General features: G+C 41.6%; 1 protein-coding gene across 1 annotated transcript in view; it reads right to left on the bottom strand.

Moving 5' to 3' along the window:
- Nucleotides 1–26312, bottom strand: part of SNX25 (sorting nexin 25) — a 92447-nt gene that overhangs the window by 55474 nt on the left and 10661 nt on the right. Inside the window, exons 2-5 of the mRNA XM_018042009.1 lie at nt 13067–13151; nt 9630–9846; nt 5288–5460; nt 3209–3395 (exon numbers count right to left, since the gene is read on the bottom strand). Of these exons, the coding sequence (XP_017897498.1) occupies nt 3209–3395; nt 5288–5460; nt 9630–9846; nt 13067–13088 (599 nt within the window). The 5' untranslated portion in view covers nt 13089–13151. The remainder of the gene's footprint in view (nt 1–3208; nt 3396–5287; nt 5461–9629; nt 9847–13066; nt 13152–26312) is intronic.

Below are 26312 nucleotides of genomic sequence, written 5' to 3' on the forward strand. Positions count from 1 at the left end.
ATATAAGACAGGGCTTCCCAGGTGGCACTAGGGGTAAAGAACCTGCCTTCCAATGCAAGAGACATAGACCCCAGGGTCAGGAAGATCCCCTGGAGAAGGGCATGGCAGCCCACGCCAGTATTCTTGTCTGGAGAATTCCACTGACAGAGGAGCCTGGCAGGCAGGGTTGCAAAGAATCGGGCACAACTGAAGAGACCAAGCAAACATGTACAATATAAGTACAGTTATCTCCAAACTGTTCTTGGAGTTACACCAGTGGCTCTTAAGCAGGAACATTTTTGTCCCCCAGAGGACACACGGCAATGTCCAGAGACATTCTGGGCTGTCACAACTCTGGGGGTGCTGCCGGCATTCAGCAGGTGGAGGCCAGGGGTGCTGCTTATGTTCTACACTAAGTTGAACAACCCCCACAACAAAGGATCATCCAGCTCCACGTGTCAGTTTTGCCAAGGCTGAGAAACCTCAGGTTAAACACGTCTCTCGGGAAGGTCGGGGGTAAGATGCCCTTTGCTCGTGACAGTGACCCTGGCAGAAGAATGAGGGGCCCAGATCAGTTAGTATTCCCACATCAGAGTTACCGTGCACCTCATACAGTGTAAGTCGTTTTCAAAGAATCAGAATAGGATGAATTACATGACAAGACATCTGCAAAAACTTCAGACTGGCAGCAGGTGAGAGGACATTACATTTAAAAGAGATACCACATTCTTGGGGTCCTAATTGCGTGTTATGATCCCCTGGGAAGCTGACGCCCCAGTTCCACTCCAGACCAGTTATAACAAAGTTCCCAGGGCTGAAGCCTAGGCATCTGTACTTTCCATGGAGGAGCAAATAATTTTCACAGATAACTTTCCATTGAGGAGCAAATAACTGTTCACAAATAACCTTAAGAATTTCAGAAGGCAGACAGCCCTGGATATGCCGGATTCCTGGACCACAATCTGCCTGCTGCTGCTGCTAAGTTATTTCAGTCGTGTCCGACTGTGTGTGACCCCATAGACGGCAGCCCACCAGGCTCCCCCGTCCCTGGGATTCTCCAGGCAAGAACACTGGAGTGGGTTGCCATTTCCTTCTCCAACTGCATGAAAGTGAAAACTGAAAGTGAAGTCGCTCAGTCGTGTCTGACTGTTCGCGACCCCATGGACTGCAGCCTACCAGGCTCCCCCGTTCATGGGATTTTCCAGGCAAGAGTACTGGAGTACTGAGTAATGGGTGCCATTGCCTTCTCCAACAACCTGCCTACTTGTTTACAAAAGGTTCCATCAGGGACTTTCACTTCTCCTTTGCTTAATGTTCACTTTGATGCCCGCTTTATCTTCAAAATAAAGGAACATGCGGTCTTTTCTCTAGTCCGGCTGTAACCGCCGCATTTCACAGGTGGGTGCATCTTAGCTCTGAACGAGGCTCTCTGCCTTTCCTTTACGGTGGCCTCACCCCACCAGCCACTCCACCACTGGAATCTAATCAGCTGCCCTTTAACATCCTGCATCAACACAACATTTAGATTACCGGATCTTGTTTTGTTAGCAGAGCTGCTCACTGCTCCTACTAGAAGACCCAGAAAATTCAAAATATTAACCCAGTCTAGCTCCCATATCCTCAGTTTGACATCTTGGAGGCTAGAGAAGAAGAATGAGGAAGTAGCCTCAAAGAAACAGTGGGATCTCAAGCTGCAATTTTTAAAAGTCTGGTTGATTCTAATATACAGCCAGGGGTGTGCCTGCCGGATGCATTTCCAGCTCTACAACCCTACCATGAAAGCATCTCGTGCTGACTCAGAAAAAAAGAAAACAAAGTTTTTTTTGTAGTTCTACTGCAGAACTGCAAATAGCACATTCAAGGGTTTTTTTGCTGCTGTTTGTTTATTTTTAATGCATTCTAGTCTAGCAGAGCTGAGTGACTATCTCCTTTAAAAAATACTCATCTTTCTTCCAGGCTTCCCAAGTTATGCAGTGGTAAAGAATCCCCCCGCCAAGCAGGAGATGCGGGTTTGATCCCTGGGTCGGGAAGATCCCAGAGGAAGAAATGGCAACTCATTCCAGTATTCTTGCCTGGGAAATCCTATGGACAGAAGAGCCTGGAATGCTACTGTCCAAGGGGTCGCAAAGAGTCAGACACGACTGAGCAACTAAGCACGCACCCGCGCATCTTTTTTCAAACATGTGTGAAACAAAGATGGTTTCACTTAGTCTAAATAAGATGCAATTCCTGCTTTAGGCAGCCTAGCCCAAAATTTTACTGGGGGCAGTTTGAAGACAGGGACCTAAAATGCTAATAAAAGTCGGAGAGCAGAGTCCTCTAACTGTACAGGGAAAACAACGGGACAGTTGAGATTATGACTGAAGAAAGCAGCTCCATTTGTGCTGATGAGCCTCATCGATGTGGGTTTCAGACAGAAGTCTGATAAAAAGCAATTCTGTCTGTCAATACGAGTGGGCAGAGTTGACCCTTAAATAAGAGGGCAATTTTTTTTTATCAGATGAACAATAAGTAGCTAAGTAACAAGATACTTTATGCAGCGTCACCTCCTCTTTGAGCAGAAAGATCAATCCCTGCCATCACAGAGTTGTTCCTGGCAGCCTCTCCAGTACAAGAAGCAGAGAGTAAGAACTGGTCCTCAGGTCTGTGCCTCAGATACAGCGAACAGGGACAACCACCCAGAGGATGAAACATACACCAGTGCCACCTCAAAGAGAACTGCCCGAGATGCTACGTTTCAGCAAAGCCCACGGAACTCTCCCAGTCACAGGTCAGGGAAGGAGACTAGACTCCCCTATGAAAGAGACTCCTTGGGTGTTATTTCCAATGTGTTTTCTCAAGACAATCAGTCAAGAACCCCTTTATTCCCCAAACTGGGCCTCTGTGTTTTCTAAGAAAAAAGAAAATCAACACAAATGTTCTACACTGTAATTTTAAACACACATCAGTTCCTTCCACTGCTTTCCCCAAGGAAGCATCTGAGCAGCTACACAGGTTCTAACAACTGATCGACTTTCTGTTATAACCTAATCATTTGAAAAACATGGTACTTTGAACAAACGAACTCCACTACTAAGGGAGAAGCTCGATAAATTTTGTTGTTACTGATTAGTGAGATTTATGGACTTCCTTTATTTCTGCTTCCCTGACAAGCACTTTTTTTTTAAACCTAACCAGGCAGAGAAGGATAATTAGTAGCATTGTCATGCTATAATTAAAGACCAAATACCTGAGCTGCTTCAGGAACTCAACATCAGAGTTGCTGTTAATAAGCTTGATGAACTCTTCATAGGAAGGCGCGTACGTGTAGGCTCTCTTGTGATGCTCGTTCATGTGCTCCCTGCGCTCCAGCTGGGCGAGCAGCATCTGGTTAATGTAATCTGGGTTACTGAGCAGCTCCACCACCGGCTTCAAGACTGCGGGACAGAGAAAAGAGCAACACTGAAAAGGCCTTCTCCTTCAGAGGAGCTGTGTTCATGCTTCCGTAATTGAAACTGCACCCGGCAAACACTGTGAAACTACCCAAGTGGGCTGCACAAGTGTGCATGCATGCATACACACGCAACACACACATACACACGGACCCATCCTTCTGGGTCTGCTACCAGCTAAGGCTACAACCAAGCGGTCATTTTAACAAATGAGTTACACGGAAAAGGATGATGAAAGAAAGTCATTCGGAACCCAAGCGGTTAACAAAGCTATCAAAATTAAGTACATCCTTTTTTTTTCCTTTTATTTCCATTATAAGGCTCAACATGCTTCATCTGCCAAAAGATTGAAAGTTAACATTCTCCCAACTGGTGAAACCTCAGGGAGAAAGTTGTGAGAAAGCCAAGGACACCATGAAAGAGTCATCCTACAAACTTCAGGTTAAAAAGGTCACCTTCTCTCTATGGTTGGCTGTATCAGCTAATGGGCAGAGCTGGCTAATCCTGAGACAATAAATGAGACATTAAATCAATGCATATAAACACAACGTTCTTTTGAGATTCTGCGGTAGGAAAAGTTTCTCTTTAGATGATATTGTCTTCCATTTTTCTTATCCTAGCTAAGCATTTCCTTGGATACACTTTTTTGCTAATAACCACATTATATTGTGGTACAGCTCCTTTTTTATGTATTCTAAGTCACATATGTTGGTGGTGGTGCTGTGCTCAGTCGTGTCTGACTTTTTGTGACCCCATGGACTGTAGCCCGCCAGGCTCTTCTGTCCATGGAATTCTCCAGGCAAGAACACTGGAGTGGGTTGCCATTTCCAACTCCAGGGGATCTTCCTGATTTAGGGACCGAACCTGCATCTCTTGCATTTCCTGCACTGGCAGGCAGGTTCTTTACTACTGCTCTACCTGTAAAGACCTAAGTCACATATAGGTATTACCAATGAATATTGCAGCAAAGGTATTTTAAGTGAATGCATACTAGACCTTGAGTACAGATATTCCTTTGTTTACGCATATAATGGATGCTACATTGTGAAGGGCATAAGGACTGGTTCAGTTCAGTTCAGTTACTCAGTCATATCCAACTCTTTGTGACCCCATGAACTGCAGCACGCCAGGCCTCCCTGTCCATCACCAAATCCCAAGGTTCACCTAAACTCATGTCCATCGAGTCGGTGATGCCATCCAGCCATCTCATCCTCTGTCGTCCCCTTCTCCTCCTGCCCCCAATCCCTCCCAGCATTAGAGTCTTTTCCAATGAGTCCACTCTTCGCACAAGGTGGCCCAAGTATTGGAGTTTCAGTTTTAGCATCAGTCCTTCCAAAGAACACCCAGGGCTGATCTCCTTTAGAATGGACTGGCTGGATCTCCATGCAGTCCGAGGGACTCTCAAGAGTCTTCTCCAACACCACAGTTCAAAAGCATTAATTTTTCAGTGCTCAGCTTTCTTCACAGTCCAACTCTCACACCCATACATGACCACTGGAAAAACCATAGCCTTGACTAGATGGACCTTTGTTGGCAAAGTAATGTCTCTGCTTTTGAATATGCTATCTAGGTTGGTCATAACTTTCCTTCCAAGGAGTGTCTTTTAATTTCATTAAGGACTGGTTATCTATTATTTTAAAAAAAATGGACAATATTTGGCAATATGTTATATAAAAAAATTTATCACATAGGGCCAAGTGATGTCTTCTTCAAGTGACATTTAAAACTTGATCTTTTGAAAATACTTCAATTCCCATATATCCCACAGTATACAAGGTCTGTACAGGTATCACATAAAGTGTTCTCACATTTGTATGGAGCACATTAGTTTGCATTAAGCATCGCATTAGTAATATCGATTAGTTATGAAAGTCTACCTTTTGTTGTCAGGATTTCCGCGAGCATTATGCGTAGGCTGAGAGACTGGACGTTCTTCGAAGGAAGGAGACAGAGCACCAGAACCCGAGAACACGTCTGCAGAAATCTGACTTCATCGTTTGAGTTCCTCAAGCAAGAATGCAACACAAAAGGCCTCGGCTGCTCTTCATGTCTGAAAAAATAAATACATGAACAGAGGGAAAAGGAAGGAAAGAAATTTCTAGAAACAATTTGGTCATGTACCATTAGCTTAAAAAAAAAAACACTTCAGTTTTAACAACTATGTTCACTCTTCGACTATCAATAGTCAATAATTTTCTCAACCACAGATTAATCTGGAAAAATGGGCTTTTGGGATTTCTAACCTTAAGTAGCATGAACGGTTATACAGAACTCCTGAATTGTAGCAACAACTATCCAGAAAGGGGTGAGTGTCTTTTTAATTCAATTTTAAAATCTTCTAGCTCTCTTTTTAAACGTCATCTAGAGTTTCCTTTAAAAAAAAAAAAATCGAACAAAGCATAAACCAGGGTCACCAGGTCCTGACAGCATCCTTCCGTCAGCGTCCTTACTGCAATTCCTAGTACTTACCTCTGGGTTCTCGTGCCTTGAGTAAGCAAAAGGACATTAACCTTCTATACATTTCATATGCGCAGTCTTACTTCATCTTCCCACCTACATCAAGGAGTGTATTTATCATCGCCATTTTACAGATGAGAATATTAAGGATCTGAATGATCGAGTGAACAGTTCAGAGTCACAGAGGTAATTAATGGTAAAAGCAATTCAAGTTCTGCTCTGACCCGCACATCCCCAACTCTTTAACACAAAGCCAAAATTAGAGATTAAGATGAAAAGGAAAAAAAAATTCAGAGATAAAGAGAAAAATATGTGAAGAAAAGCATTATTTTGTCCCTTAAACAGCATGCCTGGGCTTTATGAGTAAAAAGAACACACAGACTGTAAAAAGGAGGCTATGAAATTAAAAATGCTATTGATTTAATAGCATAAAAACAATCATTTTTAAATTTCCTCGAAACATGCTAGAACAAGACAGATGGGGCAAAGGAAGAGGAAACAGGCAAGAATTAAGTGTGATCTGGATTGACTCAGGGCAGCCAACGGCATGTCGGCTGGGAAATAAATACGGGCTGACCGGAAAGCTGCCTCCACACAATTGCCCAACAGTCAACCAGAGGATGTGTCGCTTTTATTAATGCAATTTATTATTCTCTTGCCTGACTGTGGTCAATTCAATTGGGTGCCTCCTGGCTGCCACTGTCATTTTGCAGTCAGTGGAAATCTGCACCCCAATGGCGATCTCCAGGGCGAAGGCACAGCTTATCTGGGGCAGGTGAGTGCAGAGATAACCACAGAACCTGGATGTATTTCTGCCCAGTCTCATTGTGATGTGTAGAAGGTGATGCACAGATATTAGATCCCCAGCATTCACCTCCAGGGCACCACCATCTATATGCAAAACACCAGTGACCTACTGGCACTTTTCCAAATATCCATAATCTCAGAGAACAATGATAAGAGTTCCTTCCTTTAATAAGAATCATCAACTAGAGCTTCTAGGCATAGCCCAGACACCAATAAATCTATCCTTGGCACAAGAAAACTGGAGGTCCAAACAGAAGGCACTTCTAAAATGCAACCAGGTCTCTGTTTCTATTATTCTGATGCTTACTCATAATATCTTTATATAATCCACAAAGGCAGTCATTTCGCAAGATGGTAAATAAATGTCTCAGTGAAAAATATATTCTCATGTTGAAATCAGATAATCATAAAAACACTCCATTTCTCTAACCACTTGCTCTTCTCCCAAACCTAAATTCATCAGTCTTCTAACTGGTATAAAACAATAATCTAAAAATACTGTCCTCTAGTGAGCCATAATTTAAATACTTTAAAATGAGCTTCCACTGATAACTGTATCCACCAGACAGAACTAGGGAGCACTTTATGGAGTGGACGCCATAGCCGATTAGGTGCTGCACGGGCCTCAGAACACTCAGAAGGAGAGGTTGAAGCTTCTGAGACTCCAGCAAGGTGACCCTTATAACTTCCTCATCGGTTCACATACCCCCTCCTTACTGGAAGTTACTTTCTCTAAAAACAATGGTTTTCAAAGGGTGGTTTCCAGGCTCCCGCGTGTCCCCCAGACACTGTCAGGGGGTCTGTGAGATCCAAACCCTATTCATAGCAACGAAACAATTCCCGGTGTCTTGCCTGCTCTCACGAGTTGTAGCGGAGTTTCCCAGAGGCGACAGACTGTGTGGTGACCTTGTCACTGTTGACGGTGAGTGGAAAGTGAACTGTGCGTTCTTACACTTAAAAAAAAGTCTTAGTTTAATATCTGATATGATAAGTATTGACAGATATGATGAGTGCTGAGCTGGTCAATGTTTAACACCGGCCTCTCCAAAGGGGAGAAAAGCTCCCATTTGGAGCATTTGCCCCATTTCACGGGGTCAGTACTCCTGCTGTGGCCAATTACAAAGTGACAAGGTGCTGCTCACTGACCTCAGGGTTGCTCCTGCACCAGAACAAGCCGGCCCCAGGACCCCACGGCTCTAACTCACACAGACAAAAGCTCTTTCAGGTCCTCAACAACCTTCAAGAGCACAGGGCTATTCTCAGACCAGGAAAACTGAAAACCGCTGCTCCACAGTAAATTTTTCAAACTGTGGATTGGGACTCAAGGAACAAGGTAAAATTTAATCTCAGATGCCATTTTTGCTAATGATAAAGAACCAAAAAAAAAAAAAATCAAAGTTATCATAGGTAATGAGCATTATTTGATGAAACTGGATCACAATATAAAAAGTATTCCCAACTCTCACAATACTGTTAACCCGCTATATTGTAATACAAAATAAAAAGGTTAATAAAACAAAATTTTTAAAGGTATCCCCCATTTTATTTTTAAAATCTGCAAAAAATATGGACATGTACACACCGCTCTATTTAAAACGGATAACCAACAAGGACTTACTGTATAGTACAGGGAATCCTGCTCAATGTTATGTGGCAGCCTGGATGGGAGGGGAGTTTGGGGGAGAGCAGATACATGTATATGCATGGCTGAGTCCCTTTGGTGTCCATCTGAAACTATCACAATATTGTCAATCGGCTATACTCCAATGCAAAATAAGTAGTTAAAAAAAAAGAGAGTTTGCAAAAAACACTGGGGGCAGTGAGCTGGAAAAGAATAGGCATACGGTGGCCCTGTGGATTCTGGCCTCGTGAACCTAAGCTGGGTGAGCATGGCGAGAGAGATGACTCCTGGACAGCTGCCACTGCACGACCCCCCTTAACAGCCAGGAGCCCCCACAACCTCATAGGCAGGGCAGCAAGTGCTTGCAGACCAATCCACAAGACAGGGCTTCTTAGAAGGAGGAGAGCTACCACATGCCTGAGGAAGATGCCTCTGCTTCCTCATCCCCTTACATATTGCAAATACTTTCTCTTCTCCCCTAAAATAGAGGCAGCGCTATATCAGCGAGAAGAGGCCCCAGAAACTGCTGGGACCCTGCTTCTACTCCAACTGAGTGAGTATCCAGTAGGTAGAAGGCTACTCGCTGCAGTGAGACTGCTCTTTATGTCCAGGTTAGAGGTACTATGAGTCGTCATGCTCTCACTCAGGCAAGAGTAAGACAGACGTTTAGGATCCTATCAGCAAACCTAAGGAAATAACGATTTGTTATGAGCCCCGAGGTCTTGTTGAAGTCTTCTTCCAAAGAAGAGTCACCTCTCGGGCACAAACCTTTCCTGGCTAATAGTACAAAAGGCTGACAAACGTGAGAGCTGGAAATTTTCACATGAAAACACCTTCTCTAATCACAGCCTGCATGCTCCAATACTGAGTTCCTTTTAAAAATTAAGTTTTAGGATACTACGATGCAACAGAGCTCTTAACAGAGGACTCACAAAAAGAAACATTAACTTTATTTAAACTTTCTCAAAAACTGAAAACTCACTGACACTCTTCAGAGTGTAAAACAACTATATTTAAATGTTCTGTTTCTAGGCACCTTTAATGCTATTAAATACATTCATGATAGTGCTGGCTCTGTAAAATTAATCTCACTGCTTCAGCTATTTACAAAATCAAACAGGTCTATATCGTGGTTTTCTGGTAAAAAAAATTTTTTTTTATTTGCTCTATCAGAATATTATAATGATTCCCCGCAATGTCAACATTTCCAGCCAAGGGCCAATAAGAGGATGAATATGCACGAGTTCTGTCTTGACTCTGACCCCTTTTCTCAACAAGGAAAACACTTTAACGTGAGTAAAGGGAGGACAGGCTGCTCCCACTGTAACAGCTACCTGGCACTCGCCGCCTTCAGGTCACAGAAGTGAGTGAGCAAAGCTCGCACAACATCGTTGCAGACGACTTTGACCACGTCCATGTGGCTCAGCCGGTGGCGCAGCTGTCTGGCGACTTCCCAGAAATCCTCGGACAGCAGGTGGTAGAGCCGCCCCTCGTCTCTGCTGAGGTTTCCGTACCAGGACAGAATGTAGTCTCTGTAGCTGTAGTCAAACACTACCAGGAAGAGAAAGGCCACGCATCAAAAGCAGGCGAGGGCCGCAGACACTGAGAGCACGCTCCTGCTGTCTGCTGCTATTTAACAGTCACTTTAAAATATAAAGAGCGGAAGGCAAATCAAGGGAAGACACACTGTTTCCTGAAACCTTTCAAAGAGAGATTCTTATCTAACTCGAATTTTGGGGGTGTGGAGACCCAAGGTATTGGATTTTCTTGGATAGCCCAATCTTTAAATAGTCTACCTTGATACCCAATTCCCTGATTGTGTGTTTAATTTCAAATTGCTCTAGATGGGCGGAAATCACAAGGAAGTTGCTTTTTTTTCTATTCAACACAAGGAAGAGCTGAACAAAAACATTAAAATTATTCAAGAGATTGCCAAATTAGATGATGGATGCGCCATCATAAGAAATTTCAACACAAGCGGAGCATTTAATGGATAAGGATGACATGGAAGAAAGCACTTCCTGAGATGGTAAGCTGGGTTACATGACCTCCAGGCTTTCACATCCTTTTATCTTCCTTCTGGGCACCCCAGTGCCAAGCAGCAAGAGCGTGATGACACACACTTTGCCAGTAAAAACACTGCTAAGCTCTTCATGTGCAATCCCTTCTCTCTTACTCTTCTATTAAACTAAAAGTTTTCACGCCAGGGATTTTTAGCTAATAGCAAATAAATCTGCAAACCAAAGCATTTGGAAAATAGAAGCATTTTTTCTTTCATTAAAATTTAATTTCAAATTAAAGCAGGAAATTAAGAGCAATTATAAGAGACTTAATACTTAAAATTAAGATCTTTTCAACATGCTAAAGGATTTATGTGAAGGCCATATTCACCCATGTAATGTTTCATTACATTTGTTAACCACATTGCATATTCTGATTACTGTAACTCTAAAACACTCCTCTGATAATACATTTTGGTGAGAAATGGATAAAAATGAATACTGGCAAAAATCTGTACTTAGAGATATGTGCTAGTCACAGGTATATCTTTTTTCAATAGTTCATCAGCACCCCTAAGTATCATAAAAATATAAAAGTACAAAACAAAGACACGATTCTAAGTATGTGTTATATAACTACAGACACTCATTCATACAAGTACAAAAACACCCAAAATATTTTAAAATATATCATCTGTGTCAATTCAAGGAGACAGAGAAATTCATGATAGTAAAATCATTTTATGTTCTTCATTAAGAAATATGCATGAGTAATATAACAAACCACAGTAAGAAATGAAGGAACACTTATTCTCACTGCCAAGCAAACAGCTTTTCTCCTAAAGGTGTAACAGCCCACAAAAAATCCAATGCTATTACGACTTAAATACATCTATTTTCTAGGACTGCTCTTCAAGAAATAAGCAGGTAAGAGGGGATCACAGAAGATTAGAGAGAATGGAATAACATGATTAGAACTTCAGTTTTAGTTGGATTAATCTGAAAAGACGATTTAGGGTAACAAGAGAGAAATACTAGAGGTGAGGAGACCAGTTTAAAAGCTACCATTCAGTCTAGAAAATGTGATGTTAGGTAAATCTCTGTCTATACATGTTCAGAACAAGGAGTGACTCTGTCTAAGTAAACGGTATGAGAGAGAGCCATTTTCCACCTCTGCCTTCTCCCCACGATAACTCAGGCACAGTCTTCCATGCCCAAGAGGGTAGAGCCCCACAGGTCAAAAGTAGGGTCCATGACCCGAGTCTCTTGGAACACAGAAACAGTCATTCAACCAGGCACTGTCCTAGTGGCGATGACAACAACCGCAATTCCATTGATCACACAGATGTCCCTCTGTGGTTTGCAAAGTTTTCGAAAATGCAATTAGTAATTGCTCTCTGTGTGCAGAAGAAAAGTCATCTTCTGGGAAGATCTGAGGTTATTAGCTTATGTCACTGGTGGATCTATTGATTTACTCAAGAAAAATGAACATGTATTTCATACCACTGGGTAAAGAGACATGAACTAGATAAGTTGAGCCTATAGAGAGGGGGAAAACCATGCTCTTTGAGGTACCAGCTATGCTTCTTTTGTGTCAGCATCTAATCCTTGGACAGTCTGAGTTCTACTGAGCGAACAGCAGGTACTTAATAATTGCTGAATTACATTTCTTGCCCACATTACTGAGATAATTCAGGGCAGTCCAGTGAAAATTGGGCTGCAGATCTAGTGAGATTTCATATTAAGTCAAAGAGACTTTTAAAAGTCTACCTTCTGCCAGTTTTCCAGGAAATGTAACTTGAGGAAAAAAACTTTTAAGGGTATCTGATATAGAAGAGTAGTTGCCAGTTCTCTCCTAACTTCATACTTAACACTGTATATTTTCATCTGGAAAACCTCAGACTTTTTTTTGTATATAATAACTGAAACTGTCAGTTTTTAGAAATTTGATTTTTAATGCACATTTTTAAAACTTTAATTTGATCAAAATATAGTCTCTTTTAAACTTTAATATTTGTAATTACACTTACTCATCCCCATTTCCAGACATATAACACTGTACCCACCACAGTCCCCTTTTCAACCATCTTTAATACAAGTTTCACGTCTCTGTCCATTCTTTTGTCAAGGTTGGACAAGATCCCTTAATTTGGTTAACTGGTTTGTCCATAAGCAAGCCTGAGTGTATTTATTCCTAACACACTTTCCCTATGTATATCTATTGACAAAAGAAAAAAAAAATGGCTTCCTGACACCCACTTCAGGTAACAGTCAACAACAGATTCTTGCTTCATATCGTGGAAGCACCCCACTAAGCTGGCTAGTTTCATGCAATCTGCAAATTCCTGTTTAATCAATGTTTAGATCCCATTCATTTAACTGAAACACGGATATATTTGGGGGCTTCCCTGGTGACCCAGTGGTAAAAGAATCTGCCTGCCAATGCAGGAGACACAGGTTTGTTCCCAGGGTTGGGAAGATCACCAGGAGAAGGGCACGGCAACCCACTCTGGTATTCTTGCCTGGAGAATCCCAACGACAAAGGAGCCTGGCGGGCTACAGTCCATGGGGTCACAAACAGACACAGTTGGCTGACTAAACAACAACTGGATGTATTTACTATGTCTTCAAGTAAAAATTCATGATGAAAAAAAATCCAAATGCCATCAAACAGAGAGAGGATAGATAAATTTGCTGGAAATTACTATCTTCCTTTTAGAACATAATGAATTGCTTCCCGTGGTAATTATATACCCTCACTTAATCCTTACCTTCTTTTAGAGCTTTGTCCATATTATGAGAAATGACTACCCTTCTAGACTGAACTGACTCATTTGAGTCTCCATACACAGGACTCTGAAATATAAGAAAAAAAGATACAGATTACTGAATAAATCACATAAATATAAAACCAAAAGTATGAAAAACCATTTAAACAGATGTTAAAATATTGCCTAACAGATTATAAAGTTCTTCTGGAAAAGTAAATACATGCTTAAGGTTAATAAATTTTTGAAAAAGAATTAAAGAAGGATTTTCCCTAGCAGATATCAAGACAGTGTGATGCCAGTGTAGAAATAAACAACTGAATGGAAAAAACATCTATACAGAAACGCAAATATATGAGAATTAAGAACATAATGAGAAAAATTTGAAATCTGTGAGGAAAACACAGACTATTCAATAAGTAGGGCTGGCATAATTTGATATTCATGTGGGAAGAAAGTTTAGAGTCTTACGCCATACTTCATACATTAATAACTCCAAACTGATTAAAAACCTAAATATTTTAACTAAAAACGTATTTAAAGGAAACAAAGGAGATGCTGTGTTTAATCCTGGGATGGAGAAGCCCTCTCCAAAATAAGACACAAAAAGATTTATAAAGGAAAAGAAACCTGACAAATATAACTACATAAAATAGGAAATTCCTGTTTGACAAAAGGTAACTATAAAATATAACTGGCAGACAACATCTGCAAGATGTATAACAAAGGACTATTATTTCATATATACAGAGATCCCAAAACAAGAAAAATAACTCAAAAGAAAAAACTAGGCAAAGAAATTAAAAGAGCAATCATAAAAGATAAACAAACCAATCAATTCATGAAAAAAAATTGCAACCTCTTTTTCAATGAGAGAAATGCAAATAAGTGCAATGAGACACCATCAGACTGACAAAGCAGGGGCAAAGTGTCATCTAACCTAATGTTGGCAAAGACATGTGGAAATAGCCATTTTCACACATCGTGAGGGGAAACGTCCATTTCTAAAAGCTTTTAAGAAAACAACTGAGCACATATCAAAATTTAAAAGCACTCTGTTTATTCAGCAATTCTACTTCTAGGAATCTAGCTAAGATAAAATACTTGCACATTAAAAAAAAAAAAGTACACATACCAAGACTTTCACTGCTTTATTGACTCTAAGGGAAGAAACTGGAAATAAATCAAGTGTATCAGTTCAGTTCAGTCACTCAATCATGTCTAACTCTTTGCGACCCCATGGACTGCAGCACGCCGGGCCTCCCTGTCCATCACCAACTCCCAGAATCAAGTATATATCAATAATCAAAGAGTTAAATTGTAATGGTTCATGTTTTAGAATATAATGCAGCCATGAAAAAAGAATGAATTAGGGATACATATGCCTTCATGAAAAGTTTTCCATGATGGAAAATGTTTGGAAACACATATGCTAAACAATTAAAAATGGTTTCTTCCTCCATATATGTCTGTATAACACAATTTAAAATTTTAATTATAAAAAGGTACTAGTTGGCAAAAACAGAGGCAACATGCAGGATTTAAACCCCACTATCAGACAGCTAAGAGTACTTTAAACAGAAAAGCTTCTTAACTGATCACATTCCAAAGTGATCAAAAGTATATGTATATTGTAAGCATATGCTGGACCATGAAGAAGGCTCAGTGCCGAAGAACTGATGCTATAGAAATGTGGTGTTGGAGAAGACTCTTGAGAGTCCCTTGGACTGCAAGGAGATCTAACCAGTCAATCCTAAAGGAAATAAATCCTGAATATTCACTGGAGGAACTGGTGCTGAAGCTGAAGCTTCAATACTTTGGCCACCTAATGTGAAGAACTGACTCATTAGAAAAGACCCTGATACTGGGAAAGATTGAAGGTGGGAGGAGAAAGGGACAACAGAGGATGGCATCACCGACTTAGTGGACATGAGTTTGAGCAAACTCTGGGAGACGGTGAAGGACAGGGAAGCCTGGCGTACTAGAGTCCATAGAGTCGCAAACAATCGGACACAACTGAGCAACTGAACAACAAATACTGCAATGGGTGTACTTATTGGTTTTAGAGGCTTCCCTGGTGGCTCAGTTGATAAAGAATCCACCTGCAATGCAGAAGACCCAGGTTTGATCTCTGGGTGGGGAAGATCCCCTGGAGAAGGAAATGGCAACCCACTCCAGCCTTTTTGCCTGGGAAATCTCATGGACAGAGGAGCCTGGCAGGCTACGGTCCATGGGGTTGCAAGTCTTACAATGACTTTGTGACTAAACCACCACCACCACTGGTTTCAGAGCATACAAAGAAGCTAGTTATTAGTGGAATGTACAGAACATTTTTGTGCATGGGAAATATTACAAGTGCTTGACTACACAGCCACTGTCACTCAGGAGGTCTAAATGGCTAAGGGCCCTATCAGCTTCATTCAATAAATGAGGGTGAGGAAAGCCCTCCATTCTCAGGCAGCCATCCCAGCACAGCAGCAACCAACACCTGGCCCTGGACCGCCCAATCCTGAGAGCAGAATTTCCAATGCTCAGCTTAGGTTCAGACCATCTGTAGGTCAAACGCCAAGACCATCATCCACTTTTGTGATCACTGTTACTAAAAAAAAAAAAAAAAGTCATAGTGTTAAGATTCCTTAGTTGAAATACTTTTAAAAGCCTTAAGATATATGTGTTACACTCAGAAAAGAATCCCTTTAGGCTACAAATTGGGCTTCCCTGGTGGCTCAGACAGTAAAGCATCTGCCTGCAGTGCAGGTGACCTGGGCTCAACCCCTGGGTCGGGAAGACGCCCGGGAAGAGGGCATGGCAACCCACTCCAGTATTCTTGCCTGGGAAATACCACGGACAGAGAAGGTCCTGGCAGGCTACGGTCCATGGGGTTACAAAGAGTCGGACATGACTGAGTGACTAACACATATATACAACGCTACAAATTAATACATAACATTCAATACTTTCTCAAGGAATCATTTTTTAAAAAGACAAAATCCTTAATCATAATCGTATAGACAAAAGCCATCTTACCCTAAAAGAAATATACTCTCATCTATCGAAAACTACTTTCTAGTTTCTGAGTAACTTGTTATAAACTTAAATGGTCAGGACATTTTACTGTAATTTTTAAAATTTTAGTTCATGAAAGGAAAAGACTGAAGAAATGAGAAGAATTTTTAAATTCTAGTGCTTTTTAGAACATCAGGCAGGTATTTAAACAACTTAATACTGTTAGAGCACTATACTGATAAATAACTTTAACCACAACTTCTCAAGCCTTTGGCAAACACGCTGGTATAGTTTTCCAAATATAGGTACGGCAGTTTCGTGCACAATACTAACCAAATGATGAAACCACAGCCAAATGATGCTTAATTGAGAAGTTCCTGAATTTGGGTTCTTAAAATGGAAACTGTGGTTAACGGCTGGGAGAGAAGCAGGTGTGAATATGACAACACACGCCTATCTGAGCATATTTTGTACTTATGTGTCTATCTTTACAGCTTCCTTGAGAACAATTTTGTGCTTATTTTTTACCTTTCCTTTCTCTCCCTAGTTGCAGCTTTCCCAATTCTTACCATCTATCTGCACATTTCTTTTCTCTCTGCTTCCCACTTAGACGCAATACCTACAATAAACATGTTTGTCCCTACTCACGTTTATGCGCTTTAACTTAAAAAAGTTTATGAGAGTAACATTTTCTATGTTGGTTCTTTCTCTAAAAGCATTATCAGTTTTTCTATCTGGTTCTGGATTTCCCTGCACTCTGTCCCCCAGGACTCTTATCAGGGGGGAAAAAACAAACAAACAAAAAAGAGTTCTTCCGCCCTGTCACCCCACAGCCTGATTGAGAGTCTGGAAGTAAGGAGAACAGGAAGATCAAAGAAAACATCACGGGCCCAAAGTAACTGGGTAACCACACATGGAAAGTCCTTTTTTTAAAGGATTTAATATTTCTGGAGCCAGTGGCAGCTAAGACTCAGGCACATGAGCATGGCTGTGGCCCAGAGGGCGGTGAGGCGAAACCTGCCTTCTCTCTCCTTCCATTTATAGGTGTGAAAAGAGGAACCGCTCACGGAAGGGACTTCCGCAAGAGACGTGTTCCAGCGAACGCTCGCCCCCGGGTCTGCGCCTCGCAGTCCCTCCCCCTCCTCAGGGAAAGCCTGCCTCAGACAACCACTTTCCCAACAGTGCTGGTCCTGGGGAGGGTGAAACACGTGCGTGCTGTCCTCAGCCCTCTGCCACAAAGTGTAAGTGACAGGAGGCTTCACCACTCCATCCAGAACTGCAGACTTCGAGTGTCGTCTGAGCAGTCAGCCCTCGCCTGGAGTCTGGCATCAGTATCCCAAAACTGGGCTTCCCTTGGTGGCTCAGACAGTAAAGAATCCGCCTGCAATGCGGGAGACCTGGGTTGGGATCCCTGGGTTGGGAAGATCCTCTGGAGGACAGCATGGCAACTCACTCCAGTATCCCTGCCTGGAGAATCCCATGGACGGAGGAGTCTGACAGGCTACAGTCCATGGGATCACAAAGAGTTAGACACAACTGAGCATGTGCCAATACTAACATAGAGAGACTTCTGGTGAACCAGAATCCCTGCCATGTAAAAAAGATATACCTTATTCTCCATTTCATTAAGATAAATGAAACTTATCTTCATTTTAAGATTTAAACCTAGCTTGGACCCTACTTGTTGAGGTCATTTTAATCACTCAGTGAGTTCTCTGGAGAGAGAAAGTGAAAAGCCTCAACAAATAATTGCTCATTCTGAAAACGTTCTCCAAAGACAGGGCAAAACCTGAAGGCTTTGCTCCAATATACGAGTCTCAGCATCAGAGAGTAGAAGTCGGATCAACAGATGCTGTCCTGAGTACCTACGTATCAGCTTTCTGTTTACTCCTGGATGTCAGTTTTTAGTCTACAGCCATAATACGCTCCAATCGTCTTCGTGTCAGAATTAAGACACCCTCTCCTGAGGGAACAACATCTGGAGAGAGAATCCACGCAGAGAGCTGGGTACCCTGACACCATTAGCAACGAGACAGCCAGGGGTGACCTGGAACCCAGCCGAGACACACATCTCATTTTCCACTGTTTACACGGACGACAGTGCTTACTGTGTTGCTTCCTGTGGGAGCAGAGACAGGGCTGGTAATTCCTTTCATGCCTATTACCTGGACGACTCAAATAAACAAGTGTCTTTCTCCTTCACTATATGCTTCTATAATAAAAAAATTTTTTTGTATTTTGGTTTATTTTAAAAAAGAAAAAAAAAACTGTTGTACAGAGTTGATGGCGTGATGGGCATAATTTCCTGTAAAGCTACTGAAATGGTGATTTATCTTAGGAAAACAAACACAAAACCCCAACCATCATTACCCACATGGAGCTGTCACATGGCCCAGTCTTCCCAAGTATTCCCAGCATCAGACGGTCTACTGGGATCTTGTGACTAATATTCTCATTCTTAAGCTATGTTCTTCTCAAAACCATAGCTCCTTTCAAACCAACCGTATTCTGCCTCATCCTCAAAACATCATGTAATCAAAAGCAAAGAAACAAACGACCCACACAGATCCCTTCTCAGGAAGACAGGAAGGGACTGAGGTACGGAAAGCCCACCAGACTTCACTGAGACCCTGAGGAAAGAGCGTGACGTGACAGCAGCCCTTCCAGCGATGGCGTCCAGTCTGTAACTGCTGGCTTGCAGAAAGCATTTAGCAGAGGGCCTGGCACCTAGTGGCAAAGTACAACTATCATCACTAATAAAACTCAAAGCAGGATCAACTTTCAACACACTGAAGTATTTTTGCCTTTGAGGATGTACTTTCCAGAGAGGAAAGTGTCCGTTTCCTGGAGACGTTCTATTGTGTATGGGCCTTTACATTCTCTATCACTGGTGAAGTATTCAAGTGTTCAAACAAAACCTGGTTTGATCAGAACCAGTTTCTTGGATTGTGCTTTATAATGTTTAATTGTGAACTAACGAAGGTCTGGTTCACCTTATCTGTATCCAATATATACCGAAAGGTTATCATTTAGGGAGATTGTACTGATAGAAAGTACTGGTTTTTGGTCTTTTTCCCCCTCTTAATCAAGTATAATTTCTGTTTTAGATAGAAGAAAAGCTACTCTCTGAAATTCAAACCTACAAATGTTCTCAATATGCTTCAATTTCTTTTAAAATTGCTAGTTCTAATATATCACAAGTAGAGAGGGACACATTCTATAAATGTAAAGAATTAAATCAGCCTATTCACACCAGTATCCACAGATAATCCCTACTGATATTTTGGTCTATTTCCTCCTAGTTGGTGAGTCCATTTCTTAACACGTAACTGTGGACAACTTACTTTTCCGTAATGGCTTCAAAGGCCTCATCCGTAAAACAAAGATAACAACGGTACCTACCTCTTAGGACTGATATGAGCATTGAATTAATACACATGAAGTCTTTGAAACTGTGCTGGGCAATGTCTTATTAATTATAAATTACTATTGGTACTTTATTTTCATATACTTTGGAAGAAATTACAACCATCACATTCACACATTTCTGCACCTGGTTTTTCACACTCAGTATTTTATCCTGAGCATCTTTTATGTAATAAAGATTTGGAATGTTTTGTTTTGAATGATTTACATTGCATTTTAACTATTTTCTTATTACTCTATTTACTTTGTCCTCAATACGTTTTTCCAATTTTCCATGAAAAACCTATTCATTTCCATGCTATCGACCTAAGTGTAGTATTACCAAAAATGATCTAAACAATACTGGAAGTATCTATGAACCATACAGTGGATTTGAACTCTGACTTCAAACCACTGTGTGCCTCGAGAATGTTGTTCTTGTCTTTAAGGAGAGTCCTCTACCAGCTAAGGAGAAACTGATCAAACAACAGGGCGTGGTATGTATAGGATGCTGTGAAGCACAAATTACGCAAAGGTTAACAGGAACAGTCCCTGTCCAGCCTTTTGAACCAATAGTAAGTAACCTACGTGCCTTGAAAGTCCAACATTGCAGGGTGTTTCCAGATGGGAAAACGAGTAATGGCCACAAGAGGCAGGTGCAAGTCAGGCTTTCCCTACCCTCGGGGACACTCTCGGGGAGCAGTAAAGGAAACCACCTGTCTTCTAGAAGCATAAATCCCCACCATGATTTCACCTGAAATGAACTTTGGCAAGAGATGAATGGTAGATTACATGGTGAGTACACACCAGTTATCGGAAGTATTGCTGTGTTCAGGCTAAAGGCCAATGCTGCCTGCATGCAAATGTAGGAATCAAGGTTCTGCTTCTATTTCTATAAAGAAAGATAATCAGTTAGGTTAGCTCCTGAGACCAGATCCTATGACTGGGTATGAAATCAATTAGATCTTTTCTCTGAACAAATATGAAATTCAAGTGTGCTTCAGGCAAGGGCACAATCCCAATTTTACTACAAGGGCAAAAGCACATGACATCACACGACAGCGGCAAGACTTAATTAAGACCCAGAAAAAAGTTGGTTGCAGTCGATTCTTTGCCATTTTCTTGCTGTGTTATGATGAATATGTCCATTTCTCTGAGATTCAGTTTAAATAATGTCTGTACTATTTATACGAAAGGATTGTTATGCATCCCAAGAAGATAATGTGCGTGAAAGGGTTTTTTAAAGTGTAAGACTCTTAGTTGCTCAATCGTTGTCAGACTCTTTGAGACCCACGGACTATAGCCCACTAGGCTCCTCTGTCCATGGAATTCTCTAGGCAAGGATACCGGAGTGGGTTGCATTTACAAAGCAGTATTCAAATACAGATCATTTTTACAGTGCCAAAAGTCATAGTCCAAATTTTTTGCAATGTTAATCAAAGAATGATTATTGTTATATTACATGTAATTAATGTTATGACAGAACATACTTTCAGATTTGACTATCACAAGCAAATTCCTTTCATAATGTTTCTCGGTTATTAATCTACTAAAAAAATGATTATTAATCCAAAGGCAAAATCTGTATTAACTGATTAACAGAGGTATTTTTTGAGACAGGTTAACATACTAAGGGTTGTTTTTCCATTCAGCTGGACAAATTAGGCTCGTGGGAAGAAAAAAAATGTGCTTCATTTCTAATGTCAAGGACTCAGATCTGAAGCTCCTGAGAAAACACATTCCACTTGATTACAAGAGAAATTTCAGTGTATTTCAAACCAGACACAGATTTAGAAACTGAAATTATAACGTGCACTTGACAGGACACAGGCAGACAGCAGGATGTCTAAACTGGCAAGCACAGAACAAGAGACTAGGGCTGGGGGAGGAGGAGGAGGAAAAAGCAAACTGGCTTAGGGAAGATCACTGATGCCTGGCAGCAGCTTTTTGCATTCCTACGAAGATGTGCGTAAGAAAGATTCTGCAGCCATTTTCTTACTGACTCACACTGTAATTCTGAGCTCATGAGGGAAATCAGAGGTTTTCACATTTCCATCAACTCATTCAGTCATCTAACCCCCAATGAGGACTGTGCGTCTGCCACTTAGTTGGGTTCCAGAGACAAAGGTAAATGCATTCTCTGTGCTCAAAGGGGCTTAATCTATCCCTGATGGAACAGAAGCTCATCATCGAATAACTGATGAGCCTGAACACTGTGGGAGGCTCTGCTTAGGAATTCTAGCGTTCTTCCTATTCTAGTCTCTCTTCTACATCTCACTCTCCAGCCCAGGTCACGGAAGAAAACTTACTCAAATATGCAATCAATCCAAGAGATCATTTCATAAGAATTCTGAAGTTCAGACACAGTGAAGCAAATTATAAAAATTATTTTCATAAGAGTTCTCACTGAAACCACTGAACTGAAATGGAGAAGATGCCAGAGTGGTTGCCCTCGCTGCAAAGCTACCATGTAACTCAACAACTCGATGAGTCACACAGAACTGCTTTTTTTCACAGAGATGCTTTAATGAAAGCAATCACTTTTTTTTCTTCATTACTGTCCCAAATACCCATAATACCACTCTTATTAAATTTGTTGACTGGCTTTTAAATGAAAACTGGTGATAAAATATTCAGGATCTAGCTGGAAAAACATCACATTGGTGATTTGATTCAGGGAGATTTCTAATATTTTCATAGCTCCCTTGAAGCAAAAAGCTGAGCTCCAGGCAGCGGCTTTGATAACATACATGTACTAAATACAGATATGCGTGAGATAGATTACTGCCATATAAATACTAGCTGCAAAGAAGAAGAAAAGAAAATACAATTCAATGGAATCTACTCAAAGAGATGGACTTTCACGTCCCTTATAACTGGAGAGTAAAAATTATCTACCCCAGCCTAGATCTAGATCATAGAAATTCTTCTGTTTCTATATAAAATAAACGTATAGAAATTCAAAGAATAAAACCTTCTCCTTATGAGAAACGTGGTGTTAAAGATAAGCTTCAGTGCAGCAGCCACTCCACCTCTGAGCAGAGAGGATGGCTGGTGAGTGTGGGTCCACAGGACAGGACCGCCATAGTCCTCCGTCCATGGGATTTTCCAGGCAAGGGTACTGGAGTAGAGCCATCGTTTTACGTCAATTGGGACAGAGTCACAAAAGACTCACGGAATCGCTTACGACCTCAATAAAATTACCCCGACACATCATCCTCCTCACTATCAGCAATCACTCTGCCTCCCACTTACCAAGAAAGTCGAGGCGACCCAGTTTGAAACATCTCAATTCCCTGCCAGCCTCGCGGCCTACGAGCTTCTCTCTCTGCTCCTGTTTCTACCTCCTTCCCGTTAGTCTCGAGCCTGAATCCTCCACCCGTGCCCTGACCCTGTCCACCCGGACACTGCCCTTGCCTGTTACCATCCTGTCTCTGGGATCTTCAGACTCTTCCTCTCTACTTTGCAAGATTTCTCTTTAACCCAAAACTGCACTCAAGTCTCTCCTCAACTACAAAACTGCCCAAAGCACGCCCAGCACATACACACCTGTGAAGGCCGCCTTCTCTCCTTCTCAGCCAAGCTGCTAGGGGGCACCGTGCGCCCCATCTCTGCTTCCTCACCTGCCCCTCACCCCTCACCCAAGAGGATCAATACCATGTCTGCCCCGTGTCCACCCTGCCCTCCCAGACGCCACCCACATGGTCTCCAGTGTCAAATCTGGGGTCACTTTCCTCCCTCTTTCTGGACCACTAGCCAGGGAGAGCCAGGCCCACCCATGGGGAGGGTAGAGCTAACAGAGACAGAGAGGAGTGGTCCTGAGGGGTTGTGTCCACACGCAGCCTGACCTCCTCCGCGACTTTCCTACCTCTGGGTTATGTATCCTTTTTTAAAATTTTTTAAGAGCTTCACTCTAGGGATATTGAGAGAGGTGGATCCAGGTTTTACAGAGATTGGAATTTACACAGTATTGAAGGCTTACTTAGGAATAAAAAATACACAATTATGAGCACAATGTTAGAGACAGAGATGGATGCTTATTCCGAATAAGGAAATAAATATAAGAAACTAAGCAGCCCCTGCAGGTGAACTCAAGCTTCACAATCTCACCTACATCCACCTCCAAGATGTAGGTGTTCTCCTTAGCTCCATGTTTATAGATGAGATGACTGAGACCTTGGTTGAGTAAACCAATGTATCATAACTTAAGATAATAAATCTCATTGTTTAAAAAAAAGGGGGGTGGGATTTACAGGTATAAGTCATGTTTAGAAAACATATTTAGAAAACACCAGGTTAAAAAAAGTTAAATGGGTTCCTTTACTTGGATTTCTCAGAACGTTAGTATAGCAATACACAGTGAAAAGCTTCAAGAACTTACGTCTTCAAATTGATGTGACCCACTCCCCTCGACAAGCCTCTCATCTTGCCTCTTCTGTTTTTGCAGTGTATAATGACTAAAAGCATCTCCAAAATTAAGGGTTTACAGATTACAGTTTAGAGAACTCTGATTTTTCCCAGAACAGAAGAAAAAGAACGTAAGACTAACTGTTTGATACAGTATAGAGAGGGCAGAGTGGGAACCCGGAGGCTTCACGGTCGTTCCACAAGGTTCTCACACAGAATGGCAGATGGGTCTCACATTATATGCCAACTAGTAAAATCTTAGTAGCCTCCTGGAATCCTATGTTGAAAAGGATTCTGAGACTTCATCCGGACTGGGGGGCAGGGGAGAGAAGCAGCCTTACCTGATCAGCAGTGACTGTCATGAGCACAGAAGGGGCAGTTGTGACGTCATTCTGAGACCTCTAAGGTGACACTAATTCCTAAACAGATCCTAGAACCATCCCAAAGATGCTCAAGTTTTCTAAAACCTGAATCAGGCCAGACTAATCTTTAATAATTAAAATCTTTCTTTAATAATTAAATAATTAAAATAACTGTAGAGGCTCCAAAATAAGAAAGACTTGGGTTTAATTTAGCTCTTCCGCTTGCTCTGGGCACATGCTTTACCTCTCTAAACTTCAGTTTGGCCTTCCCAGGGGGCTCAGTGGTAAAGAATCCACCTGCCAAGCAGGAGATCTGGGTTTGTTCCCTGAGTCAGGAAGATCCCCTGGAGAAAGAAATGGCAACCTACTCCAGTTTTCTTGCCTCAGAAATCTCATGGACAGAGGAGCCTGGCAGGTTACAGTCCATGGGGTCGAAGAGAGTGATACGACTGAACGACTAAGCAGCGGAACGGCAAACCTCAGTTTTCCCACGTGTAAAATGAGAGTAACTGGTCCTACCTCACATGGAAGACAAACATTTAACCGGGTAATGCATATACATACATACATACAGAAAGTGCAATAAACATTCAGTTTAGCTACAGCAATTACTAAGGCATTCACTTTATGACACTCACATTATGATTCCTGTGGTGCATGTGTTTGTCCACTATACTCAGAGCCATTGGTTACAGTAAAATGACTCAAACGTCAGCCATAGAAACCATTTTCCAGAGGTACCACCTCACACCAGTCAGAATGTCTGCGATCCAAAAATCTGCAAGCAATAAATGCTGGAGAGGGTGTGGAGAAAAGGGAACCCTCCTACACTGTTGGTGGGAATGCAAACTAGTACAGCCACTTTGGAGAACAGTGTGGAGATTCCTTAAAAAATTGCAAATAGAACTACCTTATGACCCAGCAATCCCACTGCTGGGCATACACATCGAGGAAACCAGAATTGAAAGAGACACATGTACCCCACTGTTCATCGCAGCACTGTTTATAAGAGCCAGGACATGGAAACAACCTAGATGTCCATTAGCAGATGAATGGATAAGAAAGCTGTGGTACATATACACAATGGAGTATTACTCAGCCATTAAAAAGAATTCATTTGAATCAGTTCTAATGAGATGGATGAAACTGGAGCCGATTATACAGAGTGAAGTAAGCCAGAAAGAAAAACACCAGTACAGTATACTAACATATATATATGGAATTTAGAAAGATGGCAATGACAACCCTGAATGCAAGACAGCAAAAAAGACACAGATGTGTATAATGGACTTTTGGACTCAGAGGGAGAGGGAGAGGGTGGGATGATTTGGGAGAATGGCATTGTAACATGTATACTATCATGTAAGAAACGAATCGCCAGTCTATGTCTGATGCAGGATACAGGATGCTTGGGGCTGGTGCACGGGGATGACCCAGAGAGATGTTACGGGGAGGGAGGTGGGAGGGGGGTTCATGTTTGGGAACGCATGTACACCCATGGTGGATTCATGTCAATGTATGGCAAAACCAATACAGTATTGTAAAGTAAAATAAAGTAAAAATAAAAATTTTTAAAAAAAGAGAGAGAAAGGAGAAAGAGGAAAAAAAAAAACATTTTCCAGAACCCATTATCAATGTCAATTTATAGGCTATAATAAGCAAATGGCAAAGCGCTATTCAAAGTAAGTGTTACCTGCCTTGAAGGAGACACAGAGGATATAAATCTAACTACTGAGTGGTTATTCTTTGCAAAAGACAGATCTCTTACATATTTTTCCCAACCTCTCCATAGAGAAGGCCAAGACACAAAGACCAAACCAACAGTAGCGAACCTCCCTAACACCTGGACTGGGTCCCCCACCCCCTCGGGGCATAGAGTTTTCGGTGTGAGAACCTTGACAGCCCTGAGCAAACAGGGACAGCTGCTGAAGTCCCAACAGCTACGTCTGAGTCTGGCTGTGCTGCTCAAAAGTGAGACAGAATGAATTCTTGAAATACTATTTCCACTTAAAAAATATCAGGGCTCTTTGTGGAGAAATGGCTAGTTCCAGGTGTGAGCAGAAAACACT

This window comes from Capra hircus, chromosome 27 (assembly GCF_001704415.2).
Source record: "Capra hircus breed San Clemente chromosome 27, ASM170441v1, whole genome shotgun sequence".
NCBI lineage: Eukaryota > Metazoa > Chordata > Mammalia > Artiodactyla > Bovidae > Capra > Capra hircus.